The 22,032-nt window shown below is 39.4% G+C and overlaps 1 protein-coding gene across 1 annotated transcript in view; it reads left to right on the plus strand.

Annotated features, from left to right (window-relative positions):
• The window catches only part of MYBPC1 (myosin binding protein C1), an 86,820-nt gene that overhangs the window by 50,715 nt on the left and 14,073 nt on the right, over positions 1-22,032 (plus strand). Inside the window, exons 17-25 of the mRNA XM_027775564.1 lie at positions 4,457-4,616; positions 5,671-5,775; positions 6,856-7,044; positions 7,909-8,043; positions 11,422-11,475; positions 12,564-12,731; positions 13,243-13,331; positions 16,189-16,384; positions 18,010-18,149. Of these exons, the coding sequence (XP_027631365.1) occupies positions 4,457-4,616; positions 5,671-5,775; positions 6,856-7,044; positions 7,909-8,043; positions 11,422-11,475; positions 12,564-12,731; positions 13,243-13,331; positions 16,189-16,384; positions 18,010-18,149 (1,236 nt within the window). The remainder of the gene's footprint in view (positions 1-4,456; positions 4,617-5,670; positions 5,776-6,855; positions 7,045-7,908; positions 8,044-11,421; positions 11,476-12,563; positions 12,732-13,242; positions 13,332-16,188; positions 16,385-18,009; positions 18,150-22,032) is intronic.

Genomic DNA, 22,032 nt, shown 5'->3' on the forward strand with positions numbered 1-22,032 from the left:
ATAAGATACCACCCAACCCCAGTCAGAATGACTAGGATTAAAAAAAAAAAAAAAAGATAAATGCTGGCGGAGATGTGGTCAAAGGGGAACTCTCTTACACTGCTGGTGGGAATGTAAATTGGTCCAGCCACTGAGGAGAACAATTTGGAGATTTCTCAAAAGTCTACAAATAGAACTACCATATGATCCAGCAATCCCACTCTTTAGTGTCTACCCAAAGGACAGAAAAATTCTTAATCAGAAAAGTGCTTGCACATCAATGTTTATTGCGGCAATTATTCACAATTGCCAAGACATGGAACCAACCAAATGCCCATAAATAGATGAATGGATCAAAAACCTATGGCACATATACTCTCTGAAATATTATTCAGCCATAAAAAACAACAAAACCCTGGCTTTTGACAGAAAGTGGATGAATATGGAAGATTTACTGCTGAGTGAAGCAAGCCAGGCTATGAAGGAGAGCCATTGTATGTCCCCACTTAATCTATACCAAGTGTCCGCACTCTATGACTGAAAGTGATTGACTAAAGGATATAGAAACACAGTAAATGGATGTAAATACAGATATAGTGTGTGGGGGGAACCAGCAGTTAGCGTAATGGCTATGTCGCTGGACTCCCACGTAGTCGACCGTGGTTCATGCCCTGGACCCGGTGGCTTAAAACTCATGCCTGGCGCGTGTGCGTGCATGCCCAAGATCCCAAGAGGAGAATGGAGGAGAAGGGATTGCAGCGTGACCATCCCCCCTGGGGGGGTGATTTCTCGCTGTCTCTCTATCTCTCTGTCTGTCTGGCGAGCGCACGCACCCTATAGTGAAAACCTCTCCAACAACAACAACAACAACAACAAAAAAGATATAGTATGTGTGAAAGAGTAGGGTTTGAAGAAGAACAATTAGAAGAAAAATGGGGAGAAAAAGCATTAATGCATTAATTGGACAAAGAAACATGCCAATTTCTGTTAAAGATATTTTATAGTTCAGTCAACTGGACTAGGGTAAAATGTTCACATGTTAAAATATTCACATTGTAAGCTAAATAATATGATTGACTGTATAAAAGAAAATGAAATTTAAAAAATAAATTAAATAAAAAAAAAATAATACCAGTTCTACAAAAACTCTCCCAGAAAATTGAACTAAAGGGAATAGAAATATTTTCTAACTCTTTTCCTTAAGGCCAGTATTACTCTTATAGTAAAACCAGAAAAAGAGCTTACAAGAAAACTATAAACCAGTATCACTTATAAACAAAGATTTTTAAAAGTTCTAAACAACTCTAACAATACATTAAAAACAATAATTCACTATGACCAAGCAGGGCTTATCTCAGGAAGGCAAAAGTTGGTTTAACATTTGAAATCAATTAATATAATTCATGATAGTAACAAAGGAGAAAAAACTACAATCATCTAAATAGATGTAGGAGGACAATTATTGAAAAAAAAAACCAATATCTATTCCTAATAAAAATCTCTCAGCAAAGTATGAAGTGCAAGGAACTTCCTCAACATCATGAAAGATACCCATGAAAATCCTACAAGTATCATCCTACTTAACAGAAAGACTGAATGTTTTCTCCCTAAGATCAGGAACAAGAGAAGATGTCCACTTGCACGACTTACATCCAATATTGTACTGGAGCTTCAAGGCAGGGCAACCAGAGAAGAGACGGAAATAAAGGAACTGTTAGAAAGGAAGAAGTAAAACATCTTTATCTGCCAATGACATAGTCATCAATGTAAAAATCCACTACAATTGACCAAAGAAGAATCTAGAACAAATGTTCATAGTAGCTTTATTTGTAATATCCCAAAACTGAGAACAACCCAAATTTCCATCAACAAGTAATTGATAAACTATAATCTATGACAAAGTATAATCTAACATATTCATACAGTGGAATACTATTCAGCAGTACAAAGGAATGAGTTGCTGGAGACACAAAAGAATATGACTAAACCTCAAAATAATTAGTGTGTGAAAGAAGGTAGACCAAAGCTAGAATATATTTAAACAGTCATTTTTAAAGAGTCATTTACAAATTGATACTACCAAATGATGTCAAGGATTTGGAACAACTAAATTCTCATGTATCACTGGTGTAAATGCAAAATGATACACCCACTTTGGCAAGCAGTTGGGTAGTTCTTAATACAGTTTAACACGCATCTGCCATACATTTCTACAATGCTATTCCTAGATATTTACCCAAGAGAAATGAAGATACATTTTCACACAAAAACCTGTGAACATTTTTAGCATTTTTATTCATAATTTCCAAAACCAGAAAACAACCCAAAAGTCCAGTTTTATCAACATATAGTTTGTACACACATAAAGCAACTACACATAGAATATCAGTGGCACATGACTCTACAATAAAAAGAATTTACTAATCATACATGCAGCAACATAGATGAATCTTAAAAGCATCGTGCTAAGTAAAAGAAGCCAGATTAAAAAGGCAATATACCAGAACCAGCAAGTGGCGTGGTGGTGAAGGGTGCTAGACTCCCACGTGACCAAACATGTTTTGAGTCTCGAACCTGGTATCTTGCTTTTTCACTTTCTCTCTCTCTTTCACGCTGTCCCCCTATGGTAAATAAATAAATAAATAAATAAATAAATAAATAAGGTTAACTAAAATAATTTTTTTTTAAAAGGCAATATACCATTTGATTCCATTCATATGACATTCTGGAAACAGAAAAGCTCTAGGGACTGATATCAGACCAGTGGTCACCAGAGGCCTGGATGCGACGTATGGGTTGAATGCTAATGAGCATGGGGACCCTGTTGGAGGTGATGGAAATGATCTAAATGATCTATACCTATAATGGTGATTACACAATGAATTGGTCAAAATTCATAGAACTATATATCCAATCTAGGTAAACTGTAGCCTAACAAGCCAACAAATAAAACAAAATTAGAAACTGACAGAATAATCTTCCACCTTAATTTTTTTTCATATAAAAAAGACAGTATCTTCTAAATATTTGACTAATATAAAGACATATATTTTAGAATTTAGTAAAATGAAGAAAGTTTGTTCTATTATAACATGGAAGAATTATGAAAATTATTTCAGGTACTCTTACTATTGTCATAATCCTATGTTATTTAAGATTTATGAGCCCAAATTCCAGACACAGAAGACTATGAGATTAATAGTTAGGGGCAAATTACTCAGTTTCTAAATTACCTTGACCTCTGTTTCTACTTTTTGCATATTGGACAGTCATTGTCCTATAGGAGATATAATCTGGGAACCAGAAAAATTTTATACAGCTTTAAGTTTCAGGTTTGAGAAAAAGCAAAAGAAGTAAATAATACTAATAAAAAGATAAATAAAAAACATTTTTGAGAGGTTTTTGCTAGAGAACGTGTGTGCTTGCCAGAAACACAGAGAGAGACAGAGAGACAGAAAGCGAGAAGTCACTCCCCAGGGGGGATGGTCACGCCTTGATCCCTTCTCCTCCATTCTCCTCTCAGGATCTTGGGCACACATGCTCCTGGCATGAGTTTAAGCCACCAGGTCCGGGATTCAAACAACAGTTGACTACATGGGAGTCCAGTGATAGCCATTATACCTACTGCTGGTCCCAAAAAATTTAATAAAATAAAAAACAAGGAAGGAAAACATAGTAGGAGACTCAACTTCATTCTGTCTTTACTTTGTATCTTAGATGTTCATTCTTCCATGTCCTTCCTAGAAAGGGGAAACTAATATTCGATAATATGAATGGAAAATTGATCTTGCTGCCTTCTTCAACCTTTTTCACGACAGTATTTTTTTTTTCAAGCTCTTTAAGGAAATAGACAAGTTACTATGTAGTTTCTATTTGAGAGTTTTGTTTTGTTTTTTTTTTTTTAGAGATTTTTGCTATAGGTCGTTTGCACTTGCTAGAGACACAGAGAGACAGAAAGCAAGAACCCCCCCCCCCAGGGGGAATAGCCATGCTGCAATCTCTTCTCCTTCATTCTCCTCCTGGGATCTTGGGTACCCACTCACACACACCCAGTGTGAGTTTTAAGCTGCTGGGTCTGGGGCTTGAACAACAGCCAACTACATGGGAGTCCAGCGATGTACCATTACACCATCTGTTGGTCCCATGTTTGAGTATTTTTAACTTCGTACACAAAGAGACTCATCATCTTCTAGATGACACTTCTCTTGTATTTTTCTCATGGAAAAGTTGGTGGTTAGTAGGCTTTGAAGTCAAATCCCAGTTTTGCTACTTCTTAGCTAAGTGACCTTGAGCAAGTTAAGTCTCAGTTTTCTCCTGTGTAAAATGAGATAATACCTTTGTCATTAGAGTTGGGGAGAACTAATTGAGAAAATATATTCTGGGCATTAGCATCATGTCTAGCTCATGTTGTGAAGCACTCTGAAATAACCCTTGCTGTGTAGGAGGTCATGCCACATTTAGTTTCTTTCCTTTCTAGGCTATTATGGAGGGCAGCGGCCGGATCCGGGCAGAATCTTACCCTGATAGCAGCACCCTGGTCATTGATGTAGCTGAGAGAGATGACTCTGGTGTTTACCACATAAATCTGAAAAATGAAGCTGGAGAAGCACATGCGAGCATCAAGATTAAAGTTGTGGGTAAGTCCTCTGGGTTAACAAACTTCTAGAATCAGGCTGACATGTCTAGATTCAACTGCTAGATCATCTCAGCTTTTCTGGGCAGCCAATTACAACACAGCCTAGATATATTTTATACATCACTATCTCTCATTTCCTACTTTCACTATTTTTTTTCCTTTACTTTTCTTTTCCTCTCTCTTCCTTTCCTCCTTTTCCTTTTCTTTCTTGCCTAGAGGACTTCTTAGTGGAGGAATGAGTGGCTAAGGTCAGCCATTTTGGGTTGCTGGTTATTCACTCGCCAAAGTCATATTCCCTTTTGGTGCTCTTACAACTCACTGAAACACAATTTCCAAATCATTTCCCACATCACAATTGTTGCGGAGGAGTAATTTACTTTGGTCCTTCGACAACTAAGTGTATTTTTGTCAAGCCTGAAACCAAGTAAAACGAGACTAGCTGAGTATTAGCGTTCCAATGCCTATGTCATGTCTTCTCCCTTTTGTTTTCCTTTAAGACACATACTCCATATGTCAAAAACTAAGATCACTTTACCTAGCAGATTATACCTATAAGACATGATGACTTGCCATTTCTGACTTGGATTTCTACCAGTCATGTTGAATATTCCAACTGATAGAAAATTGACTTTATTCTGTTCTGTTGGCAGTTCATTTTATTCTGTTTTGCTGAAAGTGCACTTAGTAGTTAAAAAACAACCACCACCATATCCAACATTCAGGCAATAATTTTGTAATTACTATTTTCAAGATACAGAACAAGTGCCTTGGGTCCCATGTAGGGCTTAGTCTCTAATGTTGTCACACTCATTACGAGACTTGAAGACATCATTGTTTTTATTTTTACTGGGTTCTCCTTCCTATATCCCATATTGAACATAACTTTTGACCCAACTTAGTTACTAAACACATTTCTGTAAACACGGAAAAGTACTGAGAAATAAAAATTCCTAGGTTATTGCCAAAATAAGTATTTTTCTGTTACTGTTTTCCTTTGTACTCTCTCTTCCTAATTTTATTATTTTTTATCTTATCCTGTTCTTTGCCTACTACAGATATCCCTGATCCTCCAGTGGCACCAAATGTGACCGAGGTGGGAGATGACTGGTGCATCATGAACTGGGAGCCTCCTGCCTATGATGGAGGGTCTCCGATCTTAGGTAACTGCATGTTGGTCATGTGTAACTGCCACACCAACTGCTGTTGGTGTCCTCTTTATGTACATTAGTATGGAGTACATTTTTTTAAATGTTGCATTTGGAAGAAAATTTACTATACTGTAATTTCAAATACCCATTCAAATTAAATAATATGTTTTGCTTTTGTTTCTGCTATAAAGTGTCTGCACTAGCCAGAGACCAACAAAGAGGCAGAAAGAGAGGGAAAGTGAGAAATCACCCATCAGGGGGAAAGGCCATGCTGCAATCTCTTCTACACCACTCTCCTCTCAGGATTTTGGACACACATGCACACATACCCAGCATGTTTTTCAAGCTACCAGTTCTGGAACTTGAACTTTGCAGTTGGTTATGTGGGATCCAGCTGTCTCATCCTCTGTGCCACCTTTTGGCCCTGAAACATATGTATTTTAAAACACTCTGTAAATACTCGAGATTTAATAGTTCTGATGAATATGGTCTAATTGCCTCTTCTCTTTATTTGACAAATATGCTCAATATCTAGTTTTGAAATCAGCGTAAGTCTAACTTTCAGTGTTGTAGTTAGTAAATGTTTAGTCCTGTACAATTATGTCTATGAAGAAATTTTTGTCCTGTGTGAAATGTTTAGAAAAATGTGCTTCTTCTATGGCACAAGAATTTTTCTTTTGCTAATAATGAGAATCACAAATCTGACTACTTCCTTCTTTTTATCTTTATTGCTGGGACTCAGAACCAACTAATATTGCCTTGACAGTATTGCTTATTTACAGTGACTGTCTAAGTTGCTATGGACTACATATCTGTCATCTATTTTTCTTATCTTTCTAGTACAATTTAAATTTTTGCTAGTCCAATCATTTTTTTTTTATCTATATCTTATGATGTATATTTTTATTATTTGTGTTCTCTATAATCTCCCAAACAACTGACAGAGTAAGGTGGGTTAAAATACATATGCATATGACTATTTTAATTTGAGTGCTGAGAATAAGCAATATTTTAAGAACTTTTAATATCTGATGAAATTTAACTTTGGGACCAGAAAAAAAGTCCTCAGTTCCCATTTTGTGTTACTTGCAGGATACTTTATTGAGAGGAAAAAGAAGCAGAGTTCCAGGTGGATGAGGCTGAATTTTGATCTCTGCAAAGAAACAACATTTGAGCCCAAGAAGATGATTGAAGGTGTGGCCTACGAGGTCCGCATCTTTGCAGTCAATGCCATCGGCATCTCCAAGCCCAGTATGCCCTCCAAGCCTTTTGTTCCTTTGGGTGAGTTAAGAGAGATGTGTTTTTGTCATGCAAATTGTTGCCCCAAATTACAACCACTTTCCTTTCTGTAACTGGAACAGGCTTGGAGGCTTCTTAGAGTGGTCAGCAGGAGGTTGGAGGTGGTCAGGGGCAGTTTTCTATGTATAAAATTAAAAAGCAACTTTGGTAGAGCTGAACATCTTCATAATGCAGGCCCTGGAATTCATTATCAGAATTCCAATGGCAGCTGTGGATGGTACCAGTTGCCACTGTCTACTGAAAACATGTAGCTAAATTCACTGGTACATGACCACCCTCCACTTGCCCTTCTGAAGATTTAACCCAACATCTCAGTTAAACAATATAACTGAAACAATTGTGGTTGGCTCATCCAACTGCACACACTCAAAAACTGGTCTTTTTGCTTTATACCCTAAATGTTATCTATTGAACCAAAAAGCCAGTCAGTGAAGGCACAGAAATGAAAGATAAGATATCTCACCATTTTATGATAGTCAAGTATTTGTTTCAATAGAAAGAAAATTTAGCCTACCACTTGAGAAGTAGAGAGTCATGGGAAATTTACCCTAGCTCAGTAGATCTCAAGTTTTGACTTCTTCAACTTCCTTGGGCCTCCCAGCCTCCCACACCAACCTCCCAAGCGCAGGCAAAAGTGTAGCAGCATTTTCAAAATTCTTGTTTCAATCAGATCTTTGTCTTACACACAGCCTGCTCAAGGAGTCTTAATTGAATTTTACTAAGGTATGGGGCTTCTGTATCTGTTTGTATTTGTATCCCAGTTCATTTTATCACAGTTTCTATGCTATAACTCTGTAGTTGATAGTTTTCTTTCTTTCTTTCTTTTTCTCTCTTTTCTCTTTTAAGCTGTTACCAGTCCTCCCACTCTTCTGGCTGTTGATTCTGTAACTGACACGACTGTCACCATGAAGTGGAGGCCCCCAGACCAGATTGGTGCAGCAGGTTTAGATGGCTATGTGCTAGAGTATTGCTTTGAAGGAAGTAAGTACAAGTTAGAATGAAAACCACCATCAATAGGTGAGATATGCTCCCCCTTTCTTTTGTCTCTCTTGGGAATTCATAGCCTTCCTACTGAAAATGAGATTAAGCTAAGGGTCATCCGTCTGAGGACGTATAAACCTTAGCCTTTCTTTGAGCTTCATAATTGAGATATGAAAAATATCCTGGCTAGGCTGCGAGACTGGGCCACATGATTGAACTACAATAGGAAGAAGGGGCTCAGGGACCTTCACCTCTTGAACTGGTAGAACTGAATTACACCAGAGCAAAATACAAGTCTAGTTAGGATGAAACAATTGAGAAATTCTAAAACCTATACTGAGCAGAAGTTAGTCATCAAAAGGCTGCCTGTTTGGGCTAATAATGAAAGGGTACATATTTGGCCACCTGGTGATCATCTTCCACCTTCTTAAAGGAAAAAAAATAAGAAAAGAAGAATAATTAAGAACAGCTCTTTGTTTTAAAAGAGGTAGCATGAAGCCTCCATAAGGTATGAAAAAATAGGTTCAACATGTGGCAATAACTTATCTCAGGATAAGTTAATCACTTAAAAGATTAATCACTTAAATTTAGGAGGGGAATAAAAATAATGCCAAAAGAAAGAAAAACTCATAGAAATAATAGAAAAAAAGAAAATGATACCAGAAAATATGGACCAGAGGGTCCCTGAAAAACAAAAAGGTGAATTTCCTGAGAGCCTACGTATTTCTTGGTTTCCTACCTGCCATGAATAGAAGGGAATGGCAGTTGAAAATAAGTGAATAAAACCTTCCCAGCTCTGGACCCAGTCTCCATTCTCAATGATGGTAGGTAAAAAATCCACGGGGGGATCTTTTTCACATTCTATAAGCTTTAACCCAAGACTGAACCTTTAAGAAAAATCTTTGAACCCCCAATTTTAACATGGATCTTCCAAATGAAGGAAAGAGGCCTAGAGCACCTTTTGGAAATCAGGAATGGAAATGCTAATGTGCTTCCCCAAGAAAGAAAACTACTATGGAGAAGAGACTATTTAAGAAGACGAAATTATAGAAAAAGAATTGCCAGGCCTCTGGAATAAGGCACCATGGAAATGCCCATCGCTGGTTAGGAGAGAAGAGAGGGGAAAGAGGTCTCCGAGTATCACTCAATTCTGTTTTCACAAATTCCTCTCATGGAGTACTTTGCTTGATTGTTCCAGAGCTTACAGAGCCACTAACCAAAAGCAGGGGAGTCATTACAACCAAGTTTCCAAGATTAACACAGTAAGGGAGGGGGCAATGTCACTAATGCAGCTAGTAAATTCTTGAACACTTCAGAATCTAGTTTATTTCTATCACATTCCATCCCCACCTCCCCATCCTTTTTTTGTTTGTTTTTGCCATATGGTACATGCGCTTCCTGGAGAGAGACAGAGAGGAAGAGTAATAAATCACCCCCTTGGGGGGATAGCTACGCTGTAATCCCTTCTCCTTCATTCTCCTCTCGGGATTTTGACACACGTGCACACACACCCAGAGTGAATTTCAAGCTGCTGAGTCTGGGACTTGAAGCACCGTTGGCCATGTAGGAATCCAGTGCCTTCACTACTCCACCCAGTGGCCCACCACCACCCCCTATTTTTAACAACCATTCTGGTTTTTGTATTGCCCAACCAGCAGAATCTCTCAGTCTTACATGTGTTGGCTACTGAGCACGAACCTTTTGTGTATGTATGAAATGGAGCAAATTCTTTACTCTTTTCTTTCTGATAGGTTTAAAAAGTAAGAAGATACAGCAAAATGATAGATGGCTGTCATTTTGATGTTACCCACCTTAGATAAAATACAACGAAGTGTATTTTACATAATTGTGCGTGTGGTCTGTGTAGATATATATGTATATCCGTATATACATATGTATATGTACACAGTCATTATTATGTATATATTTTGTCACATAACGTTTTGGAATTAGCTTTCTATGGCTATGGAAGTTCTTTCATAACGTGTATATCTTTCTTCTTGTGGTCTTTTTCTTTACTTTTTTTTTTTCTGTGGCTGCCCTATTCTTCATTCTCTTTTAATGGCTGTTGTCCTCCAGACTAATCTTCTATAGTGTTTAACGCTTTTTGATATGTCAGGATTTATTCTGTAAGAGAGTTCTTTCTTTTACAAGATCGTGTGTTGGTTTTGATTCTGCCTTTCTCTTTGTTTTTGTTTTTAATGCCTGCAGTATTTTATTCTCGTTTTTTTCTTCACTCTCATTCTCTTCTTTCTTAAAACTTCTCCTCATGCATTAAATAACTTACAAATTCCTTTCCCATCCCCCCAGACACTTTCTTCCTCACTGTTTCCATCAATTAAAGTGGTTCAAGTGTGAAGAGATGGATTATTTTTGTTCCCCTCTGAACTCGTTTCGTCCTGTTTTCTCTTGACGTTTTCTCCTTTTCTAGTTCTTCACTGTCTCACATATGTTCCTCAGTCTATTTTCATTTTCTCATCCACTGTGTCTTGACTATAAAAATGCCAACGCGATAGCTCCCAACTAGACCATGACTTAAAGACATGTCTCTTTTTCAAACTTGTAAGTCATTTTTTATCATTTGCATGCCCCCAGTTGCCAAGGTACTCTGATTTTCTGCCCTTTCTCCTTGATGCTCCTGGTAGGGTTGGAACAAGAGAGATGCAAAAGTTCCCAGGTGCAGCCAGTTGTGTCCCCATGCCCTGCTCCTCTCCTGACTCCCAAACCAGGGGGTATGCCCAAGACATCCTGTGAGCCACCCATATGGAATGTCAGGACCCAGGCTCATTTGTTTTCTTAACACAGAATTCATTGTCATGGCAACAAGGGCTGCCTCCTGAGCTGCTGGGCAGTGTCCCTTTATATGAAAAACTTGAGCCCTAGTAAGACACAGCTGGTTTTATCCCAAGAGCCTGCACTCCCAGGCTCAAGCACTGTGCTCCCTGGGCACCTGAGAAAACCCTCCCATGACGGGGTGGCAGGGACAGGAACAAGGCTAGATGGTTGCACCGTGCCACATTTCCCTGTGGACTCCAGGACCGGCTCCTTTTTCTTCAGAGTCTTGCTTTGTTCTTCTCTGTCTCTACTTCCCATGGCTGGAGGTGCCCCAGCCTTCTTTCTTCTCCTCTTCCCTTTTCTTCTCCCTCCTCTTCTCTTCTCTGTGGCAGGTGCCTCAGGACAAAACCCACAGTCTGCAGAGCCAGCTGTGCCTCCCTGAGGAACCCCCTAACATGTTTGGTCTCTTCCATCACTGCTCTGAAGACAAGTCTCTTTGCATACTTTGCATACTTTACTAACAGAGAATGCTGACTACTGATACATATTCTTCTGGTGTGAAAGTGGGTGTCTTTAATTAATTTTAATGACGGATTCTCAAAGGTACATCAGCAAAACAGTCTGATGAAAATGGGGAGGCTGCGTTTGATCTGCCAGGTAAAGTATGCCGTGAAGCTCTCCGACTTTCTTACTATGTGATAATCTTTCTGGGAATGTTCCATACCCGAGCATGAAATACACCCCACCCCTGGCCCCAACAAAAAGAACCTAAGATTTGGGGGGAAGAGGGAGGTGAGTTAATAATGTGGGATCCAGACCTTTTTCCCTGTGGGCATAATGCATACTAACTTTTAGAAGACGTACTATTTGTAAGCCCTGAGTATTGTGTTCAAATTCTCTTGACATTGCAGACAAAGCCATCAAAAACTGAAAAAGAATCAGATTTTTGGTTGAGGGGAAAGAATTGTAAGCTGTGTTTCCTCTTGGTAGATATAAACTTCCTTTTTTTTCCCCTTTGGAGAAATTTTTGCTATAGGATGTGTATACTTGCCAGAGAGACAGAAAGTGAGAAATCACCCCTCAGATAGATGACTACATCACAATCCCTTCTTCTCCATTCTCCTCTCGGGATTTTGGGCATGCACGCACATGCGCCCAGCAAGAGTTTTTAAACAACCAGGTCCGGAACTTGAACTGCGGTCAACCATGTGGGAATCCAGCGTCTTAACCATAACGCCATCTGCTGGCCCCAACTTCTGTTCTTCATAAATGCAAAGGAACATGCTCAGATTCTCTACACTCATATTAGTGTCTTGCAATAATAAATCATTGATGAAAATAGCATTTTTCTGCTTTTTGAGACTTTAGTGCATACAAGATGGCTTAATATCTTGATTACATCAATCTTTATAAAGTCAAATTAGAATACAATTGGTGTGAAATTCTTGGGGACAGCTACTAGTATTCAGGGTACTTTAATTCTGAATAGGAGGTTTTTCCGGAAACCTGATAGAATCTGATCGTCTCTTCTTTCTGTTGTTCATGCTAGCCTTTTTAGGCTGTTTTCCATTTAAATATATAAAAAATGCCCACCCATCTAGTCTTAAGTCCCAACCAATGTCATATTCCCTCTAGATGATTTAATTATGAGTAAAAAACTAATTTGGAGCTGATTATAATGGTTAGGATGATTTCTTTCACTAAGCACTATTCTTTTTTTCTTGTTTTTCTTTTGTGGATTTTAGCTGAGGACTGGATAGTTGCAAACACAGATCTGATTGACAAGACCAAGTTCACCATCACGGGTCTGCCAACGGACGCAAAGATCTTTGTGCGTGTGAAGGCTGTCAACGCGGCTGGCGCCAGTGAGCCCAAGTACTATTCTCAGCCCATTCTCGTGAAGGAAATCATAGGTAGGTGGGGAACTTTCAAAACGTAGTTTCCATTGTTTATTTATTTATTTACTTATTTCTTCCAACAGAGAGAGAGACACTTAGGAGGGTCTTTACTCCATGGTCTGATCCCCTCTAGCCAGCCCAGTGCATGGGCACCCGTATGCCCAGCATATATAGGGAGGCCCTGAGGTGTGACCCCTAGACCAGGAAGGTTCAGCTTTGCCAACTACTGTGTTACCTCTGTGGCACTGGCTGGCCCCTGCTTTAATTTATTCCCATACAGTTGCTTTAGGCTTAACATTACAATAAAAACATAAAGTTGCAATAAAGTCAAGGAGGTCCAGGATAAATTTTGTGAGTCAAACTGTTAAAATCTCTCTGCTTTAAGAAATATTTTTGAGCCAAAGTTACATAAATAACCTGTTAGTGGCACATCTAAGGCAGGATATGTTGGTAAGCATCAGGCCATTATGCTTTTTTCCAGAATATTATATTGACTGCAAAATTATACTTTTTTACTCTCATGCAGAGCCTCCAAAGATTCGTATCCCCAGGCACCTGAAGCAAACCTATATCCGCAGAGTTGGAGAAGCTGTCAATTTGGTTATACCTTACCAGGTAATAATTGAGGGGTCGCTCCTTTTCCCTTTCCAGGGCTGTTACAAAGTTGAAGGAGATGCCCTAGCAACTTAAGTTCATTGCAGTTCTGGACTTGGAATGATTAAAGAAGCAGAGAAATACATAAAATGGTCACAGATTTTTCTTCTATGTGAGACAAATGAGATATAGTCTTGTCTAAAGCTCAGGGACTATGGTGGGACAGGGAAGAACACCAAGGAGATACCAACTGAAGAAATGCTTGAAGATTCTTTCTGGTTCTATATAGCTTTAAAATTGATGATTTTAAGTGATGCTTTTGGTTTAATAATATTCAGGAAAACAGTATGTGCTTAGTTCCCACAGTGACCCCAAACCAAACAACTATCCAATAAGAGATGAGTCAAACTTGAAATCTTGATGCCACTAACTGAAATGTGTGCTTGTTGTTAAGTCAAGTCATTGTCCAGCCAAGAATCTATTGTTTGTAAGATCAGACTTCACTTTCTCTCTCTCTCTCTCTCTCTCTCTCTCTCTCTCTCTCTCTCTTTCTCTCTCTCTCTTTGCTATAGGGTGTATGTGCTCTCCAGAGAGTCATAAAGTGAGAAATCACCCCCAGAGGGAATGGCCACACCACATTCTCTTTTTCTCCATTCTCCTCCTGGGATCTTGAGCACACACACACATGCTTGGTGTAATTTGGAAGCCACCGGGCCGGGGACTAGAACTGCAGTTGGCCACGTGGGAATCCAGTAATGAAACCACTACACCATCTGCTGGTCTTCAGACTTCACTTTCAAAATCCACTTTTGGATACATAAAGACAGACAGACAGACAGACACACACACACACACACACACACACACACACACATACACACACACACACATCACTGTTTAAACCCAGGATCTCATGAAAAATAAGCTAAAGTGACAGCCAATTCAGACCCCAGAACCCAATCTTTAGAAGAGCCAGTGATCCATGACACGCACAGTACCTAAAATCAGAACAAAGCAGAGGAGGATGTAAGGTGGGGGCATAGCAGAGGAAGAAGGCGGTGGTTCAGCAAGATTCTTTCACTTCTCTTCTCTCACAACTTTAGATTAAACCAAGAGTGATGATAAGGCAGGCATGAGGGACCCAGCCCTGCTCTGCACAGGGCCTACTGGTCAGCCCTCGAGTTTCTGCATCATCCCTACCACCAGGGCCAATCCCAGTTTCCACATTTTATAGAGTTAGTTGCTTATTCAGCTTGGTTCTGTTACTGGGCCTGGGAGAAGAAAAAGCTTGAGAGCAGAGACTTATAGGTCTGGTAACCTGTGATTTGCTCAGCCTCCAGGAAGGGGGTGAGGAGATCAGAGAGTCATGTTTGTATGTTCATGTAACCTCTAGCATTTGCAAATGTTTTCTTATTTGATCCTAGGAAATACCTTCTGAGGCAGAAGGGGATGCACTGACAGGTTAAGTGACTTGTCCTAGGTCACATAGCAAGTACAGGGTAATGCCCAGAGCAAAGTCCGTGTCCCCTGACATTTAATCAATGCTTTTTATACTCCGTAGGTGATGAAAGAACTCGCACTTTTCCCCAGTAGCAAATAACTACACATTTAAAGAAGTAAGACATGGAACTGTTTTTCCTTGTGTTTAAAAATGTTGTTCTCTGCTTCGCGGGTATGAGTCTAGCACCCTAACCATTCTTCAATCTCTGCGAGCAGAGGTTTGGTGTATAGCTCCACATCCCTCCTCATCACCCAGCCCATAGGCAAGCTGTGCCCGCCCTGACCGAATGAATGCTTGGTTCCTGTGAGTGAGAGTGAGCCTGAGTGCTTAGGAGTCTAGAAAGTTTCTTTGTAATAGAAACGGAAACTCATGTCCATGAATGAGATTATAATTTCTTCAAGTCTGTTCTTAAAGAATTCTTTCAGTAGTAGAGAGAGCAAGGAGAGAATTTTAAACAAATTTGAAATGACCAGCATAGTACAGTGAATAATAATCAGTAGCATTTTAAATAAGATTTAAAAATTGTATATGTACTGGGCAGAAGCTTAATCAGAGCTTCAGTCTTTATAACCACTCTGTGGGTTGGTACTACAATATTCCTGTTTCACAGTTTGGAAAACTTAGCCACAGAGAATTTAAGTAATTTTCCCAAGGTCCCACAGCTATTAAGTGGCTGGGGTCCAAATCGAGATTCCAGGGCTCGAGAGCAGGGGCTCTTAACTATTATGCTGTGTTGGAGGGTTTTGGAGAGTAGGCAACCCAGTTGAGAGACCTGGTTGTAGGACTCCTGATTTCTTAGTTGCAAAGTTTTGGACAAATTACTAACTTCTGTATTCCAAAAATGAAGATAATGACACTTATTCTTGATGTGAAGATTAAGGAAAATAAAAACATCATGTATTTAATGTATTGTCTCTCACACAAACTACAGTCAACAGAAAGTCGCTTTGCTGCTGTGGTCCCTATCACCAGACTAGAATGAGGATGTTTTCCAACCTTGCCTAGAATGGATTAAGATGTTGTCACTGGGACCAGCAGATAACATGATGGTTACATTGCTAGACTCCCACATAGTCAGCTGTGGTTCAAGTCCCAGACCGGGGGTAGCTTAAAACTCATACCAGGCATATGTGCGTGTGTGTCCCAAATCCCAAGAGAATGGAGGAGAAGGGATTGCAACATAGCCATCCCTCTGGGGTGAGGGGGTGATTTCTTGCTTTCTGTCTCTCTGTCTCTCTTGTCTCTCTGGCGAGCACATGTGCCCTATAACAAAAATCTCTCTCTCAAAAAAAAAAAAAAAGTTGTCATTCTTGTAATACTGAAGTAAAAAACAATCCTGAGATCATCTGATTATCTGCTCTACTTCTTTCACTTTAGGGAAAACCAAGACCAGAAGTAACTTGGAAGAAGGATGGTGAAGAAATTGATAAGAATCAAATAAACATTCGCAACTCTGAGACTGATACCATCATATTTATCAGAAAAGCAGAGCGGAGCCACTCTGGAAAATATGATCTGCAAGTCAAAGTGGACAAATACATGGAAAGCGCATCTATCGACATCCAGATCGTTGGTAAGTTTGGAGGAAAGAACCAGAATGATCTGTCAGAGCAGTACAGTACTAATGATCTTTATCATTAAGGCAAGGGTAGGAATTTTTATTAGGTGCTACAAAAAATTCTTTAAATATTTTTAAAATTCTTTAAACATTAAAAAAAGTTCTTTTTAGATTTGTTAACATTTCAAAATAATTTTCACAGTCTAAAAGAACTAATTAGGGGACACTTAGAACGTATGTTCAAGAATAGTAATGGAGTACCTTTTCTTTCTTTTTCTTTCTTTAAGAAAGGGTCTTGGTGCTAGGGTGGCATGGTGGTTAAGGATGCTGGACTCCCACATGGTTGACCATAGTTCAAGTCCTGGACCTAGCAGCTTACTCTCTTACTTCCCCCACCCTTTCTCATTCTGTTCCTATCTGGTCAAATTAAAATAATTAAAGTTAAATAAAATAGTCCTTTAAAAAAAAAAGAAAGAAAGGGTCTTGCTGTATCTTGATCTTCCTGCCTCAGCTTCTCAAGTAGCTGGGACCATGGAGATATGTCAGCACACCTGCCTTACGTTACATGAAACCTCTCTGTATTGCTTTATAATCCAGCTCTCTCTTACTCTTTGTTTCTCAACTCCCCAATGACAAAACTGTTCCCTATGTTGAATTCTTACACTAAAAAATTGCAAATTCTAGATATAAGCATGTTTTTTATTACACATAAAATTCACTAATAATAAAGCTATAATAAAACATGGAGAATTTTCATTAAATTAAAGATGTTATACCTAAACAAAATTGAACAGTTAGACATTAAGTTGATTGATCCAGTAGATACAGTTAAATATTTACCTGTCAAAAGAATAAATAAGGTTAAGTCATACTTCTATACAGAATTTGGGAATAGAGAGAAGATCCCTTATGGGCAGACCCCTCTTGCTTGAAATGCTCTATAATTTTTTTGCAATGTCAAGACATAAGTTTAAGAGCAGAGCTGGAAAAGCCTAGCCTCCAATCATTTTTATTTATTTGCTAAAACCTGAGATTCTTTAGCTTAACGGATTTCTATGGCAAATCTTCCCTTGGATGAATGATCATGTCCTTTAAACTAAACAATTTTTCCACTGGTTAAACCTTTTTGATTTTTGGTAAGTCAAGGAAGTCAAAGATTGTGCCCTTGTACCTGGCCTGGCTCCATTCTTTTTTTTTTTTTTTTTTTTTTTTGTCTTTTTTGAGAGTTTTTTTGCTATAGGTCACATGTGCTCACCAGAAAGACAGAGAAATAGATAGCGAGAAATCACCCCCCAAGGGGAGAATGGCCACACTACAATCCCTTCTCCTTCATTCTCCTCTCTGGATCTTGGGCACACACGTACATGCACCTGGCATGAGTTTAAGCTACCAGGTCTGGGACTTGAACTGCAGTTGACTACATGGGAGTCCAGCGACATAGCCACTATGCCAACTGCTGGTCCCATGATCTGGCCCCATTCTAATGGAAGGCACAAGGTCTGAGAAGCCTCTGAGATAGGGTCTGGAAGAGAGCTGTCTCCTATAACACAGGAAAGGACATTTTAATATATCTTCATGTACAAGGTACAGATCAAAAGGGAAAGTTATCTCACTTTTTAATGCCGTGATTCATCCTATAGATCGCCCAGGTCCACCCCAGACTGTGACGATTGAGGATGTCTGGGGAGAGAATGTTGCGCTAACATGGACACCACCGAAGGATGATGGGAATGCTGCCATCACAGGGTACACAATCCAGAAGGCTGACAAGAAGAGCATGGTATGGTCTGGCTTTGGTTTAGTGGCAGCAAAATCACATTTCATCAGAGGTAAAGCAGGCAGCACGGGGTCCTCTCTGGTGAGGAGCCCATGCGGGCCATGGAGAAGGTGTGTGGCATAGCTGAAGGGTGGGGCCTTTGAAGCCACAGAGTTGGACTTGAATCTCAGTATTGCCATGTATGTGGGTGACCGCTTAACCTCTTGGATCTCCATTTTTCTCATTTATAAAATGGGGGCATGGATACTTACCTTGTTTAGTTATTATGAAGCAAAAATGTCATAAAGCAGCTGGCACAGTACTCGATAGAATTCAATAAATTTATTAATTTAACAAAATATTTACTCACTCTAGATTTTGACTGAGACTTATACCTATGCAGTTCTTTCTTCTTTTGAAATAAATGTTGACTAGTGTGGACTTATGTCTAAAATACATATATATGTATCATATATAGAGAAATATATAGTTTATATTGTATATAAAAATGTACTTTGGAATTTACAATATAAATGTATAATTTATATAAATTTATATAAATTTATTTATTTAAATTATAAATGTATAGATAATATATTTATATACACACACACACACACACATACATATATATATGTATATTCACACATTATAGCATGTGCAAAGGTCCTGAAGAGGCAAAGTGCTTAACATGTTCAAGAAGCTGTGCCCTTTTACCTGGCCTGGCTCCATTTTTTTTTTTTTTTTTTTTTTTTTTTTGTCTTTTTTGAGAGTTTTTTTGCTATAGGTCACATGTGCTCACCAGAAAGACAGAGAAATAGATAGCGAGAAATCACCCCCCAAGGGGAGAATGGCCACACTACAATCCCTTCTCCTTCATTCTCCTCTCTGGATCTTGGGCACACACGTACATGCACCTGGCATGAGTTTAAGCTACCAGGTCTGGGACTTGAACTGCAGTTGACTACATGGGAGTCCAGCGACATAGCCACTATGCCAACTGCTGGTCCCATGATCTGGCCCCATTCTAATGGAAGGCACAAGGTCTGAGAAGCCTCTGAGATAGGGTCTGGAAGAGAGCTGTCTCCTATAACACAGGAAAGGACATTTTAATATATCTTCATGTACAAGGTACAGATCAAAAGGGAAAGTTATCTCACTTTTTAATGCCGTGATTCATCCTATAGATCGCCCAGGTCCACCCCAGACTGTGACGATTGAGGATGTCTGGGGAGAGAATGTTGCGCTAACATGGACACCACCGAAGGATGATGGGAATGCTGCCATCACAGGGTACACAATCCAGAAGGCTGACAAGAAGAGCATGGTATGGTCTGGCTTTGGTTTAGTGGCAGCAAAATCACATTTCATCAGAGGTAAAGCAGGCAGCACGGGGTCCTCTCTGGTGAGGAGCCCATGCGGGCCATGGAGAAGGTGTGTGGCATAGCTGAAGGGTGGGGCCTTTGAAGCCACAGAGTTGGACTTGAATCTCAGTATTGCCATGTATGTGGGTGACCGCTTAACCTCTTGGATCTCCATTTTTCTCATTTATAAAATGGGGGCATGGATACTTACCTTGTTTAGTTATTATGAAGCAAAAATGTCATAAAGCAGCTGGCACAGTACTCGATAGAATTCAATAAATTTATTAATTTAACAAAATATTTACTCACTCTAGATTTTGACTGAGACTTATACCTATGCAGTTCTTTCTTCTTTTGAAATAAATGTTGACTAGTGTGGACTTATGTCTAAAATACATATATATGTATCATATATAGAGAAATATATAGTTTATATTGTATATAAAAATGTACTTTGGAATTTACAATATAAGTGTATAATTTATATAAATTTATATAAATTTATTTATTTAGATTATAAATGTATAGATAATATATTTATATACACACACACACACACACACATACATATATATATATGTATATTCACACATTATAGCATGTGCAAAGGTCCTGAAGAGGCAAAGTGCTTAACATGTTCAAGAAGCAGCCCAATTAGAGTATAAATTATTGTAAGTTGTATTTTATCGATGAAGAGACCGAGGCTCAAAGAGGATGAGTGACTTTCTGGAGATCACCAGGCTTTAAATGTCAGTTCGAATCAGAGCCCACTCACTACATCCTATTACTGTCCTAGTTGTGAGTGAATGAATAAATAAATGAATGTTTGGACACACAAGGCATAAAGTCATCTTGTATTCTCATGGGAAGAGTAAAACATCATTTTGAATGAAATCAAGAGGACTCTGTTAGGCATTTACACTAGTATCTCAGTAAGAACGTAAGGCCTGAAGTTACATCGCATTCATAGAAGAGGTGAAAGGGTTGTAAAGGGTGATCTAAGCAAGAGGAAGGGATTTGAAGTTGTTTCTTTACATAAACTATTTCTAGCACATCTTCCCCCTCCTTCCTGGGTTGATATTACATGACATTTAAGGACCGTCTTTCATCTAAAACTGGGTAGTTTAGGACTAGTTTGATAGATGACCTTGCAAAGGAAGAATCTGAACATCTTGGACTTCCTTAGCAATGAGGACTGTTCACTGGACCTTGGACCTGGTACTGGCGGGGAATGTAAGAGAACCACAGCTCCTGCAAAGGGCCCTTCAGGCAGCCCCCAGTTTCTCCACCCAACAATTGTCTCATTATACACAGTCAAGGCCAGGCGAACCAGGACTTTGCAGCTTCACGTGGCTGAGGCCTACTTGCTGAGGGTGCTGATCCTCAACCACTTTTTTATTTCCTAGGGGATTTTGGTATAGGATGTGAGCTCTCACTGGAGAGACAGACAGAGACAGAAAGGGAGAAATCACCACCCTGGGAGTATGGCCACATTGCAATTCCTTCTCCTCCATTCTCCTCTCAGGATTTGGGGCACTCATGCAGATGTGCCAGTGTGAGTTTCAAGCCATTGGTCAAAGATTTCAACCATGGTCAACTATGTAGGAGTCCAGTGTCTTAACCACTACACTTTCTGCTGGCCCCGATCCTCAACCCTTAATCTGCCATCCCCAATAGGGTAGACCTAGAGACCAGATGTTCACTATGCCTGGACTCTTCCTAGGAGGTCACTGTACTGTTCTTCACTTACATTCTCATACTCACCCATACCTTCTAGAAACATCATTTTCATTATGTGTGCCAAAATATTCTCTCTTTTTTTTTTTCAATCTCTTAACTATGGGTTAGGTGATGTTCTAGCTGCTGGATCAAAACAATGTAAAACAAAACAGAATAAAACAAAAAACTCCTGCTCTTGGGACACTCACAGTCTAGACAAAAAAGACATAAAGCAAAATGATAGCGCAATATACTAAATGTTAGAATAAAGGTTTTCAGGGCCAGCAGTTGGTGTAATGGCTGTGTCACTGGACTCCCATGTAGTCAACTGCAGTTTGAGTCCCAGATCTGGTGGCTTAAACTCATGCCAGGTACATATGTGTGAATGCCCAAGATCTTGAGAGGAGAATGGAAGAGAAGGGATTGTAACGTGGCCATTCCCCCTGGGGGGTGATTTCTTGCTTTCTGTTTCTGTGTGTCTCTGTCTTTATGGCAAGCACATGCACCCTATAACAAAAACCTCTCCAAAAATAAAAAATAAAATATAAAAAATAAAGGAAAAGAAAAAGAAAAAGAAAGGCTTGCATAAAAAGTACTTTGGGGATAAAGGAAGGCATAACTACATTTGTCTGTTATCATAAAATACCCCAAATTCAGGGACCAGCAGTTAGTGTAATGGCTTTGTCACTGGACTCCCACATAGTCGTCCACGGTTCGAGTCCCGGACCTGGTGGCTTAAACTCACGCCGGGCGCGTGTGCGTGCATGCCCAAGATCCCAAGAGGAGAATGGAGGAGAAGGGATTGCAGCATGACCATCCCACCT

The sequence above is a fragment of the Tupaia chinensis genome, unplaced genomic scaffold (assembly GCF_000334495.1).
Source record: "Tupaia chinensis unplaced genomic scaffold, TupChi_1.0 Scaffold000054_1, whole genome shotgun sequence".
NCBI classification, from domain to species: domain Eukaryota; kingdom Metazoa; phylum Chordata; class Mammalia; order Scandentia; family Tupaiidae; genus Tupaia; species Tupaia belangeri.